Below are 21,551 nucleotides of genomic sequence, written 5' to 3' on the forward strand. Positions count from 1 at the left end.
CGGAGCAGCATCCTCCTCACACAGCAGCCGGAGCCGGCGGCGGAAAGGTGGCGGGTGGGTGGGCAGCAAAGTTAAGAAAAACGGAGCACGGCAGGTTTAAAGTGAGATGCTGCTGCCGACGGACACAGAGGAGAAAGTTTCTGTTCCGCTTCTGTCGGTTCGGGGCCGTTTTGTTGGCAGTTAGCTGCTGAATGTCGACCTTTGAATTGTTGCTCCGGATGGATGTCTGACGGACCGGAGCGTCTTCTCTCCGCACCCCGGCGACATGGATGAAACAAAGGGGGGGGACTCAGCCTGAGAGGACGGCAGCTGTTCACGGTACCGTGTGTTTGTTTGTCTGTTTTTTTTTGTTTGTTTGTTTTTTAGATACAAACTTCAGATAAACGCGCTTTTCTCTCACAAGCTAACCAACTAACCGTCACCTGGTAGCTGTCCGTTAATTTGCGGCTAACGGTTGAAGTTGTGTTTTCGTTTAGCTTAAAATCAAACACAACGTGTTGCATTAAGTTAAAAAAAATCCTCCGGGAAATGTCAAAGGTCAGGCTCAGTGAAACTGGGGGAAGTGTTGCAGGACGCCCTGCCTTTCTCTAAACGTGTCTTTGCTCTGTTTTCTCAGGTTCGCATCCAAACTAATGGATGTGCCTTTGTGGACTTGGACCAGGGCTCGTTTGTGAGGCGACAGTGCAGTTAGGTGGTGGCAATGTGCATGGAGGTGATGGTGTGCACTTAAGGAAGCTTCAGCTTCACCGTATCCTGCCCCAGAATGAGCCAAGGGCCAAACCTCGTCCTGGAGTGGCTGTCGAGGCTCCACCTGGCTCAGTATGTGGAGTCTTTCATTGACAACGGGTATGATGATTTGGAAGTTTGCAAACAGATTGGAGAGCCAGACCTGGATGCAATTGGGGTCTGCGTCGAGTACCACAGACACAGGCTGATCGCAGCGGTGCAGAGGCTGAGAGAGGACAAAAGAAATTCACCAGGCTACTATTTCACTTTAGAGCCCGTGGATGGTTCTGCTCTCCACCACACTTTGCACTCAAACAGAGATGACTTCAGGATATGCGCACAGACTGCAGGAGTGCACCAGGCTTCCTGCCCTGGAAACCATAATCTGAGATTCACAGATTGTAATGATTTTGTGACCTATCCCAAACTGAAGCTGAAAGTACTGATAAGAGATAAACTCGCTAAAGATGGGATTAACCTGGGAGAAGCACCTTACACCCATAAGGTAGGCAATTTCAGTTCCTTTTTTACAGTATGTTGATATTAAATGCTTGCTCTTGAAGTGCTGTCTCACGTAATTATCTATGCTTAATTTGTTAAGCATGTGATGAAGAGTATGTCAAATTTCTTTGATGGTGCTGACGTGCAGTGATTCTTCTCTACTGTTCCTAAGATACTTTGGTTTCTCTGGCAAAAAGTTACTGAGATTGACCGTTATATTTCACTGTCTATAAATTTGTGAAACGTTTTCACCAGCATCTTCTGATCTTTACTGTAGCCTTATTATTAAGATAAAGAAATAGCTAATTTAAAAAAGATTGTAATTTAATCTAAATTTAACTTAATTTCACCATTTCATGACACCCACTGCATTCCAACATCTTATTTGAAGTGTGTTTTGTTAATAGTTCTTTTGTATAATCCCATAATTGAACTCTCAATGAAAAGGAATAAATTTGACCTTTCCCAGAAAATGGGGTCATAAATCTATATTGTAATATTATTGAAAACAAAATTCTGTAGGCCTAGAAAATATTGAAAACAGCTGAACAAGTATTTGAAGTGTTACAGGATAGCTCTCACCATTCAATCAATTTAGGTTTCAAGGTATGTTGGTTGCTAGCTCAGCTAGTAGTGTACAACATCAATCCTATACTTTACATTAAACACGCAATCAGTGATCAGAGATTAAAAATCCTGACCTCTGTGACCTCTGTAAAGAGAAGTCAGTAGGACAATGGATCAGTGACAGATGTTTATTCTGGATTATATATTCACTGGTAAGATGGCTTTTTATTTCCAGGGGATCTTCTTGTGCTGAAAACTGTCTAGTCTGTGTAGCCTGCAGAGATTGTTAGTTAATGTAATTGCAAAGGATTGTTATTCTGCTTTGGCTTTAAACACTTTCATTCAATCCACAATGCACTCGGCCAAAGGTCAGCAGCCGGTAGGATGAAAAGATGAGTAGCGCATTGGGTTTATTTTTAACAATCTGTTGCTATCACCAAAAGCTGTGATTCATGGATTGTCGATTTGATAACATCACAGAAAATTGATGCCTCCCTATTAGGGAAATCCTTGGTACACTGGTGATATGAATCTGTTTCAGTGGTATTGTGGCTGTCAGGCTGAATCTCTGCTAAGGAGCACTGTTGGACACCACTCCAGAATATCTTTTCGCTTTCAGACCTAAGGCACAATAAATGTCTAAGCAGTGGCATTCAGCCAAGGGAGAAACTTGGTCTTTTCATGTACATCCACACTTGCCGTGGGTTTTTTCCTTCCACGGAAGATACAAGTTTTATAATGCTGCTCATCAGTAATTCATTAATGTGGTCTGAGGGAATGGTGAGTCAAGTGCCACTTTGCCAGTTTGATTACGCTTATCTTAGTGACACAACAAATCAGTGACTGAATTTTAAACCTGCTTTTACACAAGTCATGTGGGGAACTGTGCAGTGGTTGCCATTCTCTATGTTGGTCTAACACTGACTATTTCTAAGTTTATTTCATCCCTTGTCAGTGCAATAAGTTTTAAAATAGTTGTACAGTCTCCATAGTACTGTAGGGTTCTGTTCAGATTCGCAGCTACAAGCATATGCAGTTCATGAAAGATTCAGGGACTACAAACTACTGAGTGCAAAAGCACTTTGTGTGTCATTCCAACCTCTGTAGGTCACAGGAAATACTGCCACAGTTTATTTCAACTAAGGGAAAAAAAAAAATACTAAATTCATTAAACTTACAAACAGTACGAGTTCTGAAGTCAACACAACGTTGCTGGAGTCTTAAGTCCATTCCCAGGTCAAAAGTTATAGATTTGACTGTAGTGAACAGAATAGAAGATATGTGACTTGTGCTTTTCTAGTCACTGGATGCGTCGCCTATAAACTACAAGACCTTTGGTTCTTCAGCCTCTTCAGTGGTGCTAACCACTGCACCGCTAGACCATCTCAAAAGGAAATATGCCTTTTTTTTTTATTATTATTATTATTTTTTTTTTTTTAATTAGCTGATTTCTTTATGAAAATATCTATTACCATCTACTTCTTATATGATGTGATTTTTTTTTTTTTTTTTTGGTAGCACTCAATGCAAAACAATAAGGTCAGACCATTTGGCTCTGTGCAATAACAGCACTTTGGAGCAGATTGGGCTTTCGGGTTCACCAGATGTACTCCATTAAACTGTGGCAGAATGCAGGTATGTAGGCCAGTTCGCCCCAATTTCTCGACAGAAATAGCATGCAGCAGCTTCAGGCTAAGTCTGTCTCTGCCAGTAATAGCTCTTTGCCTAAATTTAAGCAGTTTACTAATTATCAGTAGGGGTGGGAATTTTTCTATCTCACAATTTGATTCAATTACGATTTTTGGGGCTACGATTCGATTGAAAACGATTTGACTCAAAAGTAAAGGATCCTCATGATCTACTCCAGTCTGCTTTACAAGACAGAATGACAAGTGTCTTTTTCACATTTATTAGTGTTAAACATTTGTCCATGCTTAGATGGAATTGTTGCATAAAAGCAATATCACATATTGCTTAAATAACAAAAATAAGTGTCTTTAAAAAAAAAAATAAAAAAAATAGTGCAATTAAACATGGGTTCCTCATTTTGCAAACCTTGCACACTACGAAGCTCATGTCAAGCTCGGTCTTCTCAGTTAGGTTTTAATTTCAAACACGGAATAATACAGAACTGGCCGACATTTTACATACATGTGTTTTGTTTTTTTGTTTTTTTAAATTGGGAAAATGCTCCGAGGGGGATCACTAATAATGCATTGGTGAAGAGTATTGGACTGGGCTACAGCAAGGTACGGTGACCTCCCCAGCTCCTAGACCAGAGACTAGTCTAAGTCTAAGAAGAAGGGTCTAGTTCCTAAGTTAATTGGTTAATTGGTGATGAGTAATGGACTGGGCAACAGAAGGAAACGGTGACCCCCCCATCTCATAAACCGGACCAGACCAGACTACACTGGTGACGGCACCCCTCCAGAGACCGGACCAGACTAGACCAGAGACGGTAACTCCTCAGAGACTAGACCAGAGACCGGACAACGCCTCCAGAGATTTTGTATTGTTGATTTTGAATGTTATAATATAATTCCAAACATGCAAGTCATTGTGCTCCTGTTCTAGGACTCAATGCTGTAAATATATAAGTGGATGTTGATTTAAAATCCTGTGCTGCATTTTCATTTCCATTTGTCTAACACACCCTGGCCAATAGTTTTCTGTAGGTCTCTGTTCTCAGGCCCTCCTCTGATACACTACAGGAATTGCGGTGGTTGGCCCTAAAAGTCTCTGCCTCTCAGTCTGAGTTTGATATAGACTGTAGAGTCCTGCTCTGATTTTGTGTTCATACAAGCCTAGACTGGTGTAGTCAAGAACCAATCTTTGAGGACAAGCCACATTTGAAATGATGATACAGATGGTCATATGTGAATTTGAACTCATGAACTTCTGCATGAACCCGTGAATATGATAAACAAGCTCTCTAAAGATGTATCTAATGCTTAATTTTACAGTTTGGCAGCAGAATACATTATATTGTTCACAACAACCAGACCCTATCTGGAGGATTCTTCTTTACTGTCTTAACAATAGGCTTCAAATCCTGCAAAGGCCTGAGTGCTGTGTCTGCCCTAAAAAACATCCTCAGAATGGGGCACAAATCTTAGTTGTTCAGAGGATTTCCCTGTGTTGCTCAGCCAGAGGATCAGAGGACAAGCAAAACCAGCAGGCCCCTTTTGACAGAAGAAAAGCCAGTCTGAATAGAGCCTGGCAAAATACAAGCTCTGCTGCAGCTGACAGCTGTCTCTGCTTTTGTCACTGCAAAATGGAGACTGAATAGCACTGTTTCGTTGAACAAAGTTGGTTTTAAAACACCAGTAGCAATTTTACAGCGATATACAGTGCAAATTATTGTGGGGGAGAAAGGATGTTTTGTTGTGTAATGGTTGATAACAGCAATATCTTTCCTCTGTTTACCTTTGTATTGTTTTGTGTGGAGTTTGCTTGTTCTCCTTGCAGCTGCATTAGGATGTTTGTGGATCATTTTCTGTTTGTATATGTTATGTTCACCCTGTTCTGTTTACCCTGCTATTCAACCTCCCACCATAAGTGAGAACAGACAGTAAATGGATAGAATAATACATTTTAGTTGGAAACTAGTCCCCTTCTGATTACATGTAAACTGCAAAAGCCACATGTACAGCGATCACAGTGAGTGTGATCGTCTATTAGCCTGTCTTCTAACCATTACCTCTGTCGTCTTGCTTATCATGTAGTGTACTGTGGGGTAGGCCTACTTATGGTCTTTATTCATGTAATGTCACTATAGATTAGGTCAAAGCAGTGGGCCATTACAGAAGTATAGCTGGATTATTGCACTGGTGGTGCTCTGGAGGGGGTGGGGGTGCACAGTATTACACAGAGCACTCAAAAGCTTAACATGCCATGAACATGCTTGTCGCTTATGGTTTGGGATTCAATAAAGTCTTATCAGTCGTTGTATGCATGCAGTAGCCTTTTCCTCTCCTCCAGAAGATGTATGGAAAACAGGACATACACGGATAGCTGTCATTGTACCAGCACACGTTAAGCCGGTGCAGATCTGATATCACTGCTGAGTATATCAAATGTGCATGTGTTGTTCACACAGGAAACACTGTGTTATGTATAATGTAAACTCAGTGTGTTTAGCAGGGCATAATCACTGACCTATATTTATGAATTTAAGATTAGTATTGTCCGGTGTCAGTGGACTGGAGCTTTGGGACAGATGTAGATGAGAACCCATTGTTCTGTGTATATTTAATATGTAAGTTCAAAAAGAGGGGAGTTTTTTCTTTTTCTTTTTTTTTTCACTTTGTATTTTTTATTTTTTTTGGAAACATTTCTTTTAAAAATCTTAGCCATTGAAACACTCTTTAATCTCCAGCCTTTACCTTTTTGTCACCTGAGCTATTGTATAACAATGCTAAATAGATCTTTTAAACTATGTGCCACTCACTGAATTTAAATCACTGCGTTACACAAAGCCTCTTTTGCTTTTTGGCAGACACATGCAAGAGGGAGTTAAGTTGAGAGCGGAAGTTTCATTCATGTTTGAATCAGAGCAAGCGCTGAGCTGACCACTGAATGCTGTTGGGCTGCTGGTGTTGGGCTTAATGACACGAGATTGGGGATTGGATTGGAGTGTCAGCCTTCTGTTAACAACATTGTATTGGCTTGTCAAGCAGTAGAAAATTACAAATTTATTTCTTCACCAACCCCTTCCTCCATGTCTTCCAAGAGAAAGAAAAGCAAAAGCAATTTCTGATTCTCATCTTCTTTATTTGTTTTATTTTTGAGATAATGAATAAAATATATGTACAGCTTTGCCATAGACCAATTTTCTGAACGTCTCCTCTTTCTGAAATTTTGCTCATCACCAGAAACTGGGAGGTCTTTGAGCCTCACTATGTTGACCTTGATCACAATTCATTACAAGGATTGGACTGAGAGCTCTGCTGGGCTATTTTTACCTCATGTTTAAGATGGGCCATTTCAGCAGGGTTAGCAAGTATTTTCAGTTAGTCAAGCAAAGCCAAGGGTAAATGACTTCTGCCTCAAAGAAACACACAATTACTTTGCGATTTATTAATGCTATGAGTTTTTTGCATTTTACATGATTCAATGTAAATTTTTTTGTACTTCAGGTTTAATTTAATTTTAAGCCACCACTTTCAGATTAATTTATTCTTCAGGATGTATGCAGCATTATAGTGTTAATTAAAATATCACAAAGAGACTGCCACAATAGGACACAAAAGTTATTGATGGTTTCTCAGGATTCATGAAAACAACCAAAGCTGAACTTAACCCTCAAGACACCCTCAGGGAGTAAATAATCCATCAGAACCTGGATGTCTGACCAAACAAAACTAAAATACTTTTTTTATGTGCTAGGGGGTTTCTGTGTAGCCAATTGAGGAAGAAAATAAACATGCAATACATAAAAGTCAAAACAGACACATCGCTCAAATGTTTCTAAATTGATCAAAACGTTCTGGTTTCTAGTGAATTGATTGAATTTCCTTCCCCAACCCCATGCCTGACCTCTACAAACACACAAGATTCAATGTTACCCGCTGCTCATTCAAAACTCAAAAAATTGAAAAGAAAGAGTACACAATACAGTGCATGTGAATTGAAATGTTGACTAAACAAAGGACTTTTTCTGTTTCTCTGCTGTCACTACATTTTAATTTTAAATTCAATGCAGCACCTTTCTCTGAGGCATTCAAAAACAGTCACAAACATTTTAATGCTTCTGACTGATAAGTCTGGCCAACATTCACATGGGACCCCGCGTGCATTAATATCAGCATTAAGTTCAATACATAAATGATTTTTAAATGGGCCTTATTAACCTGTCAAATCCTCATGGCCAGGGTGTCCATACTTGATATGCTTTGTCAAGTTTGATCTGTTAGTTGACTTCATTGCCACCACTTTGTTTAGTGGACTTTGACTTATCGGGGGGTGCTTTTAGTATCGATGCTTTTGCAAATGAATATTGTATCCAGATACAGCGTTTTAGTATCAATACTTATCTGACTGTTGATACGCCCTCTCCACAAGCTGCTGTTCACTGCTTGTTCTTGTTCTTGTTCAAGTGAGATTTCTTACAATAAAAACAGCAGAACCTGACCTTTTAATGAGGCTTTGGGTGTATATCTGGAAAAAAGCCATGGGTCACCTTCCCATAGTCCAGTGAACATTGTATCTCCAGATTATGACCCACTTTCTACTCTCCATGTTCTCTGCAGCAGTGAAGACCCCCCTCTCTTATGAATTACATATGAAAAAACAACTGCCACTATTGCATAGAATAAACCACAACAAGCTCAAAGCTCAGCTGCTTCAATGGTGATTGGCTTGCATATAATGTGGCATTTCTTGTATTTATGGCTGTATTATGTTTTTGCTTAAATGTGTGGAAGCATTAAAGTTTTCAGTTATAACTGAAGAAATTGTCTATATTTCATTACTTAAAACAATGTCTCAGGGATAAATTTGTGTAAGATGCTAAAAACAGAATTATCAAAAATCAAAAACTGGGAAAAAAACACACACCAAAAAATTGAATATGAGAAAAAATAAAATGGCTTTCATAGGGCTCTAGGAAAATACCAAAATGAGTCCAAATCTTTGCCTTCAACGAGAACAGGGCTGGTTGAATCTCTTTTCTCCATTATTTGTAATTTGTTTCCTCCTTGTTTTGATGCTTACCACGCATGCGTATGTTCCAGAACCAGCTCTGTGGTGACGTCAAGATGTCCTGCATACAAAATGGAGGCAGACAGTCTGCGGATTTGTTTTATTTTTTATTTCTTATTTCTTTTTTGCGATTTTGGGACATTTTAAATTGATTCTGAATCATAGTAAATGAGAATTGTGATTCTTATATGAATTGATTTTTTTTTTTTGGCACACCCCTACTTTTTTGTATTTTGGAACTACTGTTAGTGAATAGTAAATCTGCTTTTGTTGAAATGGAAGAACATTTATTAGGTACTTAGATTCACTTATGTGTGGCTCATGAATCTTTGGATAATTGTCTCAAGCTTGCTTCCAGCCTGTCTGTGATCCTTGTATTGGCTCTCCAAGCACATTGTTTTTTTTGCCATCTGTTTGGAATACAGAAATGCTTTTATATCATTGTGATATCCAAACGTAACCAAACAAAGAGTATGGCAAAACCGGAGTGTGCATTTCATAGTCTTTAAATGTTTTAGCCTGCTTTTATTTATCTGTTTCTTCTTCTCGTCAAGAGTTTCCAAGCTGTGCATCTTTAAATCTGATCTGAATACATGTAGAAACTCTTTGAATAATAAATAGAAATGTTTTTCCTGCCTCAGTGACAGTGAAGTGTGCGCCTCTAAAAAGGCTTCTTGGGACCTCATGGGGAAGCAAAAGTAGATGGCCTTAGAGGAGAGATCTTTGTCGTAGTAGTTCATGTGTATTGTGCGACGACGATGTATCCCAAAGGTGAACACTGGGAATCCGAGGGAAAGTGATAGTGCTGTTTAGAGTATGACTCTGAAGCCATTAGGGAGGGTGTTGTGTTTGCAACTGAAAGAATCAGGGCAATCAGGCTTCACTTTGTGAGTGTGTGTTGTGTTCATATATGAAGCATTGGCTCCTGACAAATATAAGATGTGCACAAGACTGTGCTTCAGTTTGGTCAGTTTCCTCTGTCAGTGTTGAGAGACAGCAAAGTTGGTGGTGATTTCGGTTTTCTTCAGTGGTGTCTGTTTGATTCTGTAGTCGTGGCAGTGCTGGAGGGTTTCATAGTGCTGTCCTCTTTTGCTTACATTGGGTCGTCTCATTGTTTATTGCAGAGACTTTCTTGGGAGAACTTAGTGAGAGGGTTGTCACTTTTGTATCCTTAGTCTTTAATCTTACAGTGGGACTGTGGTGTGTAACCACACTAGTAACCTTAAAAATAAGCATGATCTTAGAGGAGTAACTTTCTATCTGATCGGATTATACTGCAAAAGCAATTAGGTGTTTTGGACTTTTATTTAAACTATTGCAAGAGCACACTGTTCAGCTAGGTAATAATCTTAACATTACAGAAAATATTCAGTGGCAGTTTTTTGCTTCAGCTGGAGCTGAGCATCACATCAGTGCTAAACCACATATGAGATGAGTGTTTCCTCTGCTCTAGCAGAGGGGGATGGCTTCTTTTTAGTGGATTATGTCATGCTGTGAAGATGGAGAAGGCATTCTTCAACTTTAAATTTCTTTCACATATCATTGTTTTTTTGGGTTAATGGTTAAAAAGGAAGTTGTGAAAAATTAACCTTCATTAGTCTTCATCTTCAGTGTCACCTCAGTGTGTTGATGATACAGGCAATCACCACTTAAAAAACATTGTTTTTGTACATCACTATCAAATATATTACTACAGAGAACCTGGAATAGTGTGTGGCGGGGGGGCATCTGACGAGGTTAAGGATTGACATCATCTACTGGCCCAACTGTAATCAGATGGGTTAGGGTTAGTCTACTCTTTAACATCCAGCTAATTATTGAATTACTATCCAAGACCAAAAAAATCTGACCAGACCTGAGGCTTTAGTCGCTGCTTCATCTCAATTCTCTGTTTAGGTTATGTCTAGCTGTTCATTCAGTATGACATTGTGTGTTGAGTCCCTAAATTCCACAGAGGATGTATGTTATGTTGTGTTTTCATAAAGGGACTGTACAGTAGTTAGGCTGCAATGTAGCAAACCCAAAAAACCAAACAGGCTATGAATGTTATAAACATCCTGTGGTGTTTGAGCCAAGTGGCTTAGTGAAATGTTAAATGAGATGTATTATGGTAGAATCGATCCCACTGCTTAGTGCTCAACTGAGCCAAAACATGATAGCTTGGTTAAAGCCTTATTCCCTCCGCTGCCAACACAGTGATATTACATAGCTTTTGTCTTCATAGCGTATTCTCTACCAGAAGAATTTATCAATTTCTGAAGTCTGTCTTACTACTGCATTTGGGTTAGGGTTAGGGTTGCTTTTTATACATTGGTATTTATTTAAATGTTGTGAATATGTAGTGTTGTAGATGTAAAAAGCTTGCAGAAGAGATCTCCTATCTAACTGTAGTGATGTTCAGACAAGGGTGGAATTAGTGGCTCGATTCAATCCATTACCATTTGATTAGGGCATTCCCTCTTGCACAGTTGTATCAGTCCCAATACGTTTTTGTCTAGTTGCAGTTCTTGCTTGCTCTCTTTAGAAAGTCGGGACAAAAAAATTAGGAATCTCATTTTCTCCAATCGGAAAAGGTTTTGGTGTGCCGACCTCTTACAACTGCTTTAATTGTGCTTGTATGTTGTTTGCTGTTTTACAGACTTCCTAGATAATTATTTATTGAAATACAATTCTTTTAAGAGGAGGAAAAGCTATTTTAATTATTCATGTTTTAATTGGCTGAGCCATGCTCCCAGGTGTTTAGGCACATTAACATGTACACCACTTTGTTCTTCTCACATTATTAACCTTATCATTGGGAAAACAAGGAACATTTGATACTGCATTTAAATAAATTGACAATACAGAGGCAGCGTGCGTTTCAACAGAATTATTTATCAGAAGTGTGAATATCTCTTGCAGCCTTGCAGCCGCTTGCTTGGTATCTCAGAAAAAGAATACTTCCTAAGGGTGCAGCAAGATATCAGAATTTTATTTTGTCTTTTAAGACTTTTTTCTTGAAATCTCAAACTTTTTTTAAGGTCAATGCTGAATTTTTTGTTTTGTTTTGTTTTATATGCAAACCAGCATGTTGTTTCCAAAGTTTATTACTGAATAAAGAAATGGCATATGAGCTTAATATTGCATGCCATTAATATATGATTGTTAATTCTTCTTTCTTTTCTTCACCATAAACATATTGTTGTTTCATCTCAGTGTGCCGGAGGCCAAAGTGGTGGATATTGCTGCATTCAAGCACTCACTTATATTATTTCAGCCTCTGGGCTAAATTGAATTTGGTCAGAAAAGCTTCACCATCGGAAATGCAGTGTAATTCCTTCTGAGTTTCATCTCACACTGGGTCCATTAAGAAGCGTGTGTGATCGTATGTCAAATGGAGAGACTTCATTCACAAAGTGAGTGAATGACCTTGATGTGTGACATGATAATATCATAGAACCAGAGCACGAGGAATGACTGTGTGCCTGTCCGTATCCAGTTTGATTACTTCTACTCAAGTGCAGCACAAAACAATGTGTGTAGAATGTCTTGGTTGAATAGAACTTTAAGTCACTATATCATAATGAAATGGATAACAACTCTAAAATGCTTGACAATGTCTTTCTACTAACAATGTGAAGGTTTCACAGAACCCTCACTCTGAATATTTTGTACTGTGCATTGCACCTTTCTGTGTGGTTAGAAAAAACTAAATTCTCGAATTTCACTATAACCTTTGCCTCACCTTTAATACAAAGGTACAAAGGGATTTGAATAAGCCCTGTGTGAAGTAATTTGGGGATATACAGTTATTTAGGTCAGTAATGCTTGGATTCAGTCTACAAACACATTGTGCCAAAAAATTTCAAACTGCATCTTGTTTCACTGTCGCAGCTGCACGTCACCTATGGTTTAACCGGCACATTCTGGGTGGTTATTAGCTCAATGACACAAAGGGTGGATTAGGTAACTGTTAGTTAGGTACTTCATGGAGCCTGAACTGGCAGAATGACAGGAGGCCCCTTAGCTATTGCATTCATGAGTAAGCCTGGCCTGTCTCACTGCCCACTCTGCTGCAGGCTCTGACAGACAAGCCTGGGATTCACCTTTGCACTTGCAGGTCTCAAAAGTTGACATGTCTGCTGGCTCACACTTGGGCTGCAGAGACATGGTAAAAAAAAAATTCCATATGGCACAATGAGGCCATCGCACCGCTGCGCCAGGACCCCTGGCCTCATATCTGGTGGGTTGTAGTGGGGTGATTCACTAGTGACAGTAGTAGAGCCTCTAGCTGTGTATCTAATGAATAGTACGATCAGCTGAATAGCTCTTGTTGACTAGTATCCAAGCAGACACTTAAATGCCACACTTATGTCACTGTTTTCAACCATTCCAATATTTTTTTTTTTTTTGCCATTTACATTTTGAGTGAAAGGGTTGTGGATCATGACATGATTTGCTGAAATGTGCTGTTTGGTAGCTTATCTTCACATAGTTAAGGAGCTGTAATGGACCCTGATGGACCCTTATAAGTATTATAAGAGTATTATCGGCAAACACTTAGCATTTCTTTTAATCTCAGTGATATAACAGATGGATGAGCTGGAATGGGGCAGTGCCTTTGGAGATACACACCAACAGAACTGCTTATTATTTTACAAATGGCATATGTTGTTTTAAATAGAAAGAAATCAATCCACTTAACCCAGACGCACTACATAAATCTCTGAAATCACTCCCGGTGGCAAGGACTGTTACTTGGATTATTATTATTATTGTCTGTCTAATTTTGCATTTTCACAGTCAGTTTAATAGAGTTTGAAGCTGAAAGTTGTTTACTATTCAGTACATAAAATGTAATAATTATTTGCGCATTATTTAGGTAACCAAAATGTGAATTGTCACATTGAGTTTAACATTTTTTAATTACATTTTGTTACATTCCAAGAATCCCACTCTTTGACTGCAGCAGATATTTGAGGTCATAATTTTAAAGTGAAAACAGTAGAAGAGTTTTACACTGAACAAATAAGATGAAAGTGTAAAATATCGCTGTATTGTTAATTTTTGATTTTGACACCACACTTGATGTCTCTCAGTTCTTGGTGCAGTGTTGTCCGTGATATCTCAACCTCATCGCATGACACGAGTTTACAAGGATTCCTCGAAGACGTCTTGTCTGCACCTCATGAGACGGTTTCATCCGGCAGGCAGCCTGCATCTAAACTCACTGTGTTGAATATTTATTGCTCAGAAGTGCGTTAGGTTTCATTTTAATGTGCATAAATGTCTGAGCATATTACTCTGCCAAATGGAGATCTTGATCACTCAGTCACATAGTTAACTCTTGGGCATATTGAAGTTATTTCTCAAAGTTTTCTTAATGAATTGGAATCCAAAATATGTCCCATTAATCAGCCTTTAAAAAGGCAGTGGCACTGGAGTAAACAAGGGAGAGGTCAGAGCTGCTGACATTTTGCTTTCAGCTTTTTAAAGTTCTTCTCTGGAGTCATCCTTGCAGAAAAATTGATTCGAAGATTCGAAGACCTTTTGCATGGATGACATAAGACACAGACAGACCCACATAGGTTCAATCAGGGATGTAAATCTGTGAAGTAAAAGATAGCTTCTTTGCTTAACTTTTGGCTTGGCTCTGAGCAGTTCTGCCTTTGATTATAAAAATTCCCAAAGTGGTTTTTGTCAGACAAAGAAAATTATTTTATGAGTTCACTTGTATGAGTCTTGGGGTTGACAATGTTTTTATAGATGATAAATTTCCTTTATTGGGTGTTGTATGTGACCATTATTGAGAACAAATGGACATTTAAAGGCTTGCTAGCTCTAAAAATATTTTCTCTTGAGTTACACAGCGCTCCATCCGTTTTCTCTTCTGTGGATTGGGCAGTATCTTAAATGCATATACTGATTGCTTTGCCTGCCTTGTCTTAATGTCATTGTCAAGGTTATGACCTAATCTGATGCACTGTATCCATTAGTCAAGCAGTTTCCTTAAACACCTATTAGACAATAATTACGTAATGGTCTCCATGGTGGCCAATAAAGTCGCCATGAGAAACGTGACTGGGTTCTTCAATGATCACATTAGCTCTGTAAAATGACATATTTATGGCTTGTCTCCATAGAAACTTGACTTATTGGCCAGAACAGGAAGCTTTTTTTGTTATGCTGTATTAAAAACTTTTGGTCTTTATCATCTACTTCCATCTGTCGCCTCCCCCACCTCCAACAGCTATATCTGTCCGTCCTGGAAAGACTAACATAATTTGCCAGTGGGTGTAGCACATAGAGCAGCCAGAATTCTTGACTTTTCTTTGTGAAAGAGCTGTCTATTATTTTACTCTGTTTATCATGTGATCGGAGCGGGAGGACATCAGTAGATCTGTGCTGACATCCCTTTTGTAATTTCCTGGAAGGGACATTTTCCTCCAAAAAACATGTCTCATGTCCATCATGTGTTCTCTGTGTTCCTCATGGAAAGAAAATGTTCTGTGACATGTTACAACAGAAACACTAAGTTGCTGGTTTATTAATTAATTTCAGTGTAACACAGCAGCTGTGTAATACATCATCATTCATGATGATTGTAATGTTCAGTTTTTGTTGAAATTATATTGGAGGGGTTGATAATTTTGGTAATTTTGGATGGCATTGCTTGTGATGCTGTTGAATGCTGTTGCATTATTTTGTAATTACTAGAGTTTTGCTGGCATCAAGGCTACTTTAATGATCCAAAATGTTCTGTTTAATTGAACACTATTTCCCAGCACCATATGAAGACATTAGAGCTATACCTATAGTAAACAGGCCAGTAATTTTTTTTTTTTTTTTTTTTTTTTTATGTATTACTTGAGTGACTTCCTTGTACACCCATTGTACATTCTGTTCCAACTAGCAAGCCTCAAAATGATGGAGCAGTAATAATGTAGAAATCCCAGCTGTTCTCCAAATGTTTTTGTGTTTACCAGACCAGATTCAAATTTTTTTCCCCCCCTGTATGCAGAATTTTCCCAAAAGACAATTTTGAGTTTGTCCCACAGTGAAAATTATTTCAGTGGAGGTCCTCTTATAGTTTTAATACTGCTGTCTGCCTTGTGGTTTGTCAATCAATATGTAGTTGCAGTCAGCCTGCTTTTCTAATAACGGGAACGTGGAGTCCATCATTCAATCATAAAACCCCTCATATGCCTCATCGTGACTCAGGCCCCTGACTGTTCAACTGATAAACTCAGTGGAGTGTATACAGTGTTATTTTCAGCTTTGCTCACAAATCTGACATCTGTTTCAGTGTCACACATGCGCGCATGGTTGGAAACAACTCTGTTCTTCAGAGATGACTAATGTTACCATTTTCATTATTTTGATATAACGCATAGATGAAAGCATGATTATATTCTGAATCTTTTCTCTGGAAGCAGAAGAAGGCTTTACAATGTTTTGTAAAATACATGTCTGTTTTTATTTTAGTGTCAGGCTTTCTTTCATTTTCTGACCAATATATCAAGCAAATCCATTACAGCAATAACAACTGTTCTTTCAAGTTCTTTTCCCAGAACAGGACTAACTTTCTTATCTCGTTTGTGAAATAGATAGATGGGCCGATGCAGCCAAATATAAGCATGATTTTTCTGCAAGACTGCCATATAACACCTGTAAGAGCTCCAGACAGTGGCGTCAATTCTCGCTGGAGCTACTCTTATTTTTTTTCTTTCTTTCTGTCTTTTCTTCAGTCACATCAATAATTAGCCAGCCTCAGCCTTACACGCAGCCTCAGCTGCTATAGTGAAATTACATGGATGACTGAGTGTAAGGAAATAAAATTTGCTCAGCTGGGCCGTTAATAGACAGCCAAGACTGCTGTATTGACCTTTTTCACTTACTGTTTTTGCCAGAGAGAGAACATCAAGGTGACTTTCTGATCAGGGTGTTGTGTTTGAGCACTAATTGAGCACTTGTTTGTGCCACACACATGCATACACATACAAAAACTTTAAAAAGTTGGAGAATTGTCAGGCTTCAGGTTAAATCAGGTAACCTTTCTAAATTACCCTGAGACTGCAATGACAGTAATGCCTTAAAACGGTGTTTTCCACTGTGCACATGGAAAAAGTGTGGTGTCTGACAAATGGCCTTTGTGTCTATCTGATACCTTTTTTATATTAAATATCTACCTGTTTCCACAAAGGGAACATAAATATGAGGATGTGAGTGCTCTGGTGATAGTTGTGAAGAGTGCAGAATGTGCATTTCTGTGAGGAATGACAGGAAGCTGGATGACAGGTATTGTATCTGAATGCTCCGCAGGATGGGCAAAGCAAATAAAATTTATCCCATGACCTCTGCTGTTGCCAGAGTTGACAGTTGACCTTTCACTTGGATTGTGTTGGTTATTTATTCATATTATAAGAGTGATAAACACAAGATAAAAAAAAATGCAAAATTTTATTAAGTCTATATATAAATAAAGTCAGAGCGATTAATGTTAATGCTTTGCATTCTTACTGCATTCAGTCATTTTCACTTATTACATTTCTTTGCTCTGAGTATGACAGCTCATGCTGCTATGAGCAGATTGTTATCTACTTATTTTAGTTGTAAACAAACTGATTTTACTGCCAGTGCCATGTAGCTCTCTGCACACATAACACTGCCAAATGCAGCACACATTATCACACGACCTTGGCTGAATCTGCATTCAAACAAGCTTTTTCTCTGCCAGCTGACTGTCAGATTACATCTTGAGTATGCCAATGGAAATACTATTACAGGTGACTGGGTCCAAACATTGGTATTAAGAACATTTTCACACTGTTTATTTTTTGTATGTCGATAAAATATTGTATATATTGTCAAATGGTCTCAGCATGTCATCACAGACCTGCAACAATCTTTCAATTAGAACTAACAACAAACATTTACTAGTCCCAAATGTCTTTATTTCTCTGTAATATTATGACGATGAATCATGTCTTTGGGTTTTGGGCTGAAGTTATTTAAATTCATCATACTGGGTTTGGCGAAATTTTACAAGGTAATTTTCATTTTCATTAATTAGAAATTCAATTGACATTGAATTGAAAATGATTGGTTATTATTGGCAGCCCTTACTGTTAGGGTTAGGGTTAGGGCTTAATTTTAATTTTATTTTATCATACACTGTCAGGTCCTGATCACATATCATCAACTAATGCTTGAATAAAAACATGGCAGAGCTCTAGTGGATGCATGCATTCATTTTATTCAGTTTGCAATTTCTCTTTATTATGAGCTGCCCCCATCAGTAAACACTCTAAAGGCATTTCCCCTTGTTTTTCATGTTCCTTGTTCGCTTGTTTGTCTTATTTCTTCTTCACCTCAACATGGCCTTTATTTCACCTCTAGACAAAAAGAGGATATCACAGAACCACAGCGCGCCAGTATGTGAATCATCTATTTTTATTATGCACATTCAATATCCAAATGCATATTCTTAATTTATTCGTTGCTAGAATGGGATTTCAAACATATTACAGTATAATGCCCCATTCGTGCATCATGAAGCAAATGGGGGCATCCGACTGTAGTCTGAAGTGAAAGGGCGAATGGGTGACAGTACTGAGCAAACAATGGTAAAAAGCATTAGGCTCAAAGGGGTAGAGATAAAAAAAAAACAAAGGACAGGAAAATGGGACAAAGAGATAAGAAAACTAAGGATATTGAAAAAAACGGAAATGGAAACAGGTTTTAACAAAAGGGTTTGCATGTAATGGGAATGCTGGAGCAAGTGATTTTAAATCAAGAAAACGATCCTTGGGCCTTCGAAGCTTGACATTCCTCTGGGACACCAAGGACCAGATTTGGATGAGCTTTCAACTAGAACCAGCCTGCTCCCCAAGTACTTGAACTAAAAGGAATTACATTTATCGGAACTGAAATATCCATCAGTAGTTAGTTATCACGCCAGAATGCATTGTTTTAGTTGGCAATGAAGTCTTTTTCACATTATCTTTCATATGTTTATCATGAAACCTAAAACTGGAGTGTTTTTCATTATAGCTCATATATACGATGAGGGAACACACTTTGTTGGCATTGTACTTATACTTAGGAGTATGTGTTGTGTGAACTGAGTAGACTGCTGTAGGGTGATGGTTTATAATGCATGAATTTAATTATTGAATTTTTTATTCCTCAGTCCTTATGCTTGACTTAAAATGGTTTAAGCATTCTGCATTATTAAAGTTTGAATGATATTTTTACAATATTGCAGATCTAAACAGACCTCTGAAAGAAACCTCATTGTCTTCCATGAGTTAATTTTATATTGCCATTCACTGACATTTTATTCTGTGATTAAAGGCATCCAAGCACTGAGTGGCTGGGAATATATAAAAAACCTAAAATTTGGCTGTGTGGATGTTACAAACATTGACCAGATGAAAACCTTAACAAAGGGCTAGATACTGATCCAGAGATCGATTCCGATTAGTGAATATGTATATCTGTCATTATTATCCCTAAAATGATTTCTAGAATCATCACAGCTGGATTAATTACATATTTACATTCTACTACTTCTTACCAGTACAGCACAGGAAGTAAGACTTCTCTTGGATGTTAAACTATTATCTAATGGGCTTGCAGGTTCACTATAGATCTTCATGCAATTCTTATGATGTCAGAGCATGCTTGGCTAGCTGCAGTTATCATCCATTAATGGATGTAGTGGATGTCCTTGGGATGACAAGGTAGGTGACAGCACATCTGAGAATTTAGAAGAGTGAGGTGACAAATTGAGCTGGACAGAAGATGTTGTCATCTGCTCTGTTGGGATGTCTGGGTTGTCAAAAGGGGCATGTTAAACCAGTAAGCATCATCCTCTGAATGCTTCAAGTACATCATCGCTGTGTTAAGATGCAGGGCTCAGAGATTCAATTCAATCAGAGATGGTCCAGATGCTGAGTCTGACTAGATAATAAGAAGTGTTGTCAGAAACATCTTAGTTCCCTTGGATAAAAGTTTTGGCTGTGCACAAGGAAGTGTCAGTCAGTGTTTGTGGAACAACATGCCACTGCAAGGTTAAAAGGGCTGCTGGCTGAATGAAGTTGCCCACTTTGTATCAGTCAATTCTCAGTTCAGGAGCCTAGTCTTTGTCCTTTCTTTGTCTAACTTATTACAGTGAACCGTGCCATGGAGTTTTTTTTAAGTCAAATGAATTTCTATTTAGCATGGTTTTCCCACAGAAAGTTTCTAAAGAGGGATGTCCAGAGGGTATGTTCTTTTCTGATTGGAGCAATTCACTTGTTTTTCACACCATGTAGAATTACCTCATTCAGGAGGCCCTATGGTCTTACATTGCATGATTGACAGCTGCCCTTGACTCCTTCATTGTGTCTCACAGGAGGATCGGTGGATGTTGTGCTCCTGTGAGGCGTGAGCAGCCCCACTCATAATGCATCCAAAGAGGTTGCGAGCTGGCAGTCGCGTCTTGGGGGGGTCGCAGCACTGTCATAGAAGGGTAATTATCTGAGCACAAGGGTGAGGGGCAAATGAAATGATTTCAACACCTCCTAATTAAATATGGTCCAAGGAATACGAACAATCCACAGGCTTCTTTCACTTCAAACTAGAACCATTCACAGAGGCCTTTGCAAATGTGAATACACAGTGTTTCTGGGTGTGAACTGTGTTGAATTTTAAAGGGGAGGCCTTCGTATTTGTTTTCAGCACCACTGAATTAAATGTGCTCAGAGGAACGGGAGACAATCTCCAGGCCAACCCCTACTCCAAAAACACACAGCCATCCAGAGGGGATTTGATATACACAGGATTTTGATGCATGTAATTTAACAGAAATTTAAAGGGGATAATTCTTCATTTGATCTCTGAACTGTTGAATTAAACATGCTCCAAGGAATAGGGACAATGTGGGATCGGCTTCAAAACCAGTTGAGATTCAGCATAATCCACAGGGGAGTCTTGCAATAATAGGCTATACATATTTCCAAATGTGAATGGTTGAGCTGAGGTCTTTTGTGTAGAATGAAGTTTCCTGCATCTAAATCAGGGATGTGTGTTCTGCTAGTGTTAAAAATGTTTTATCTGGAGATCTGGCTGGTATCCCATAGCAGCTCCAACACATCAAAACAACATTGTCATTTCTATTTTCCTTTTTGGAAACTGGCTTTAAAATTCATTATGAAACTGTCCACTGGTTTGAAGTAAGCGTGGCTGAATATCTGCTCACAATCTTCTGATACAAAATGTCTGTTTCTTGTTTCTGCTATTTATACTTCACTCAGAATGAGAGCTTTAGAAATATCCTGTGCATTGAAGCAGGCCTTTTGTCTCCGTCAGCACTGACTGATATTTGCTCAGTGACTGAAAGGATGAAAAGTGGAAGCAGAGCTGTGTATTGCAGACCTTGCTGATGCAGTTCAAACAACATTTTAAATGCGGCATATGTATCTGTGACTGACACCGTGCATGTCACAGTGCGACCCTTCTCATCAAATGCTCATTGGGGACCACAATCCACTTGCCACTCAGACATGAATGGTTAAGCTGTCAGTCTACACAGGGCCCATGGGTGCTCTGGAACAGTAGTCATTGTCAGAATCACAGGAGTTTATTTATTCATTTTTTTTATGTTTTTGTTAGACTACAGTACATATCAATGCTGCCATCTCATCTGATCTCACTTTAGATATTTCTTTACCGTATCTGCTTCTAAAAACACCAAAAATATTAAAACATAGATTATACTGTGTTCTCACCTATAGACAGGAACATTCATAGCTGCATTTTAATGTAATTATGTACACCTACAACACACAGGTTATATTTATATTATATATATTTAAATAAATCTTACGCTAATAGAAATTTTCCATGTAAGGTGGTGTGGTGGCCAACTATATGCTCTAGTCCAGAGAGCCCAGACTGATCTCCACAGGCATCAAAGCTCAGATCATTAGGCTTCAGGTCGGCACAGGAGACTCGAGGAGCTGGCTGGCGTGGAGGAATTGTATCTATCTCCAGGCTCCCCCTGTGCTCTGAGGTGACATGCAGTCATCTGC

General features: G+C 38.7%; 1 protein-coding gene across 3 annotated transcripts in view; it reads left to right on the forward strand.

Annotated features, from left to right (window-relative positions):
• Positions 1-87: 87 nt before the first annotated feature.
• sash1b (SAM and SH3 domain containing 1b) overlaps positions 88-21,551 on the forward strand; it is a 35,942-nt gene continuing 14,478 nt past the window's right edge. For all 3 annotated transcript variants that reach the window (XM_029493136.1, XM_029493137.1, XM_029493140.1), the window contains exons 1-2: positions 88-318; positions 617-1,231. In XM_029493136.1, coding sequence (XP_029348996.1) covers positions 764-1,231 — 468 coding nt within the window. In that variant the 5' untranslated portion in view covers positions 88-318; positions 617-763. The remainder of the gene's footprint in view (positions 319-616; positions 1,232-21,551) is intronic.

This window comes from Echeneis naucrates, chromosome 22, assembly GCF_900963305.1.
Source record: "Echeneis naucrates chromosome 22, fEcheNa1.1, whole genome shotgun sequence".
In the NCBI taxonomy this organism is placed as follows: domain Eukaryota; kingdom Metazoa; phylum Chordata; class Actinopteri; order Carangiformes; family Echeneidae; genus Echeneis; species Echeneis naucrates.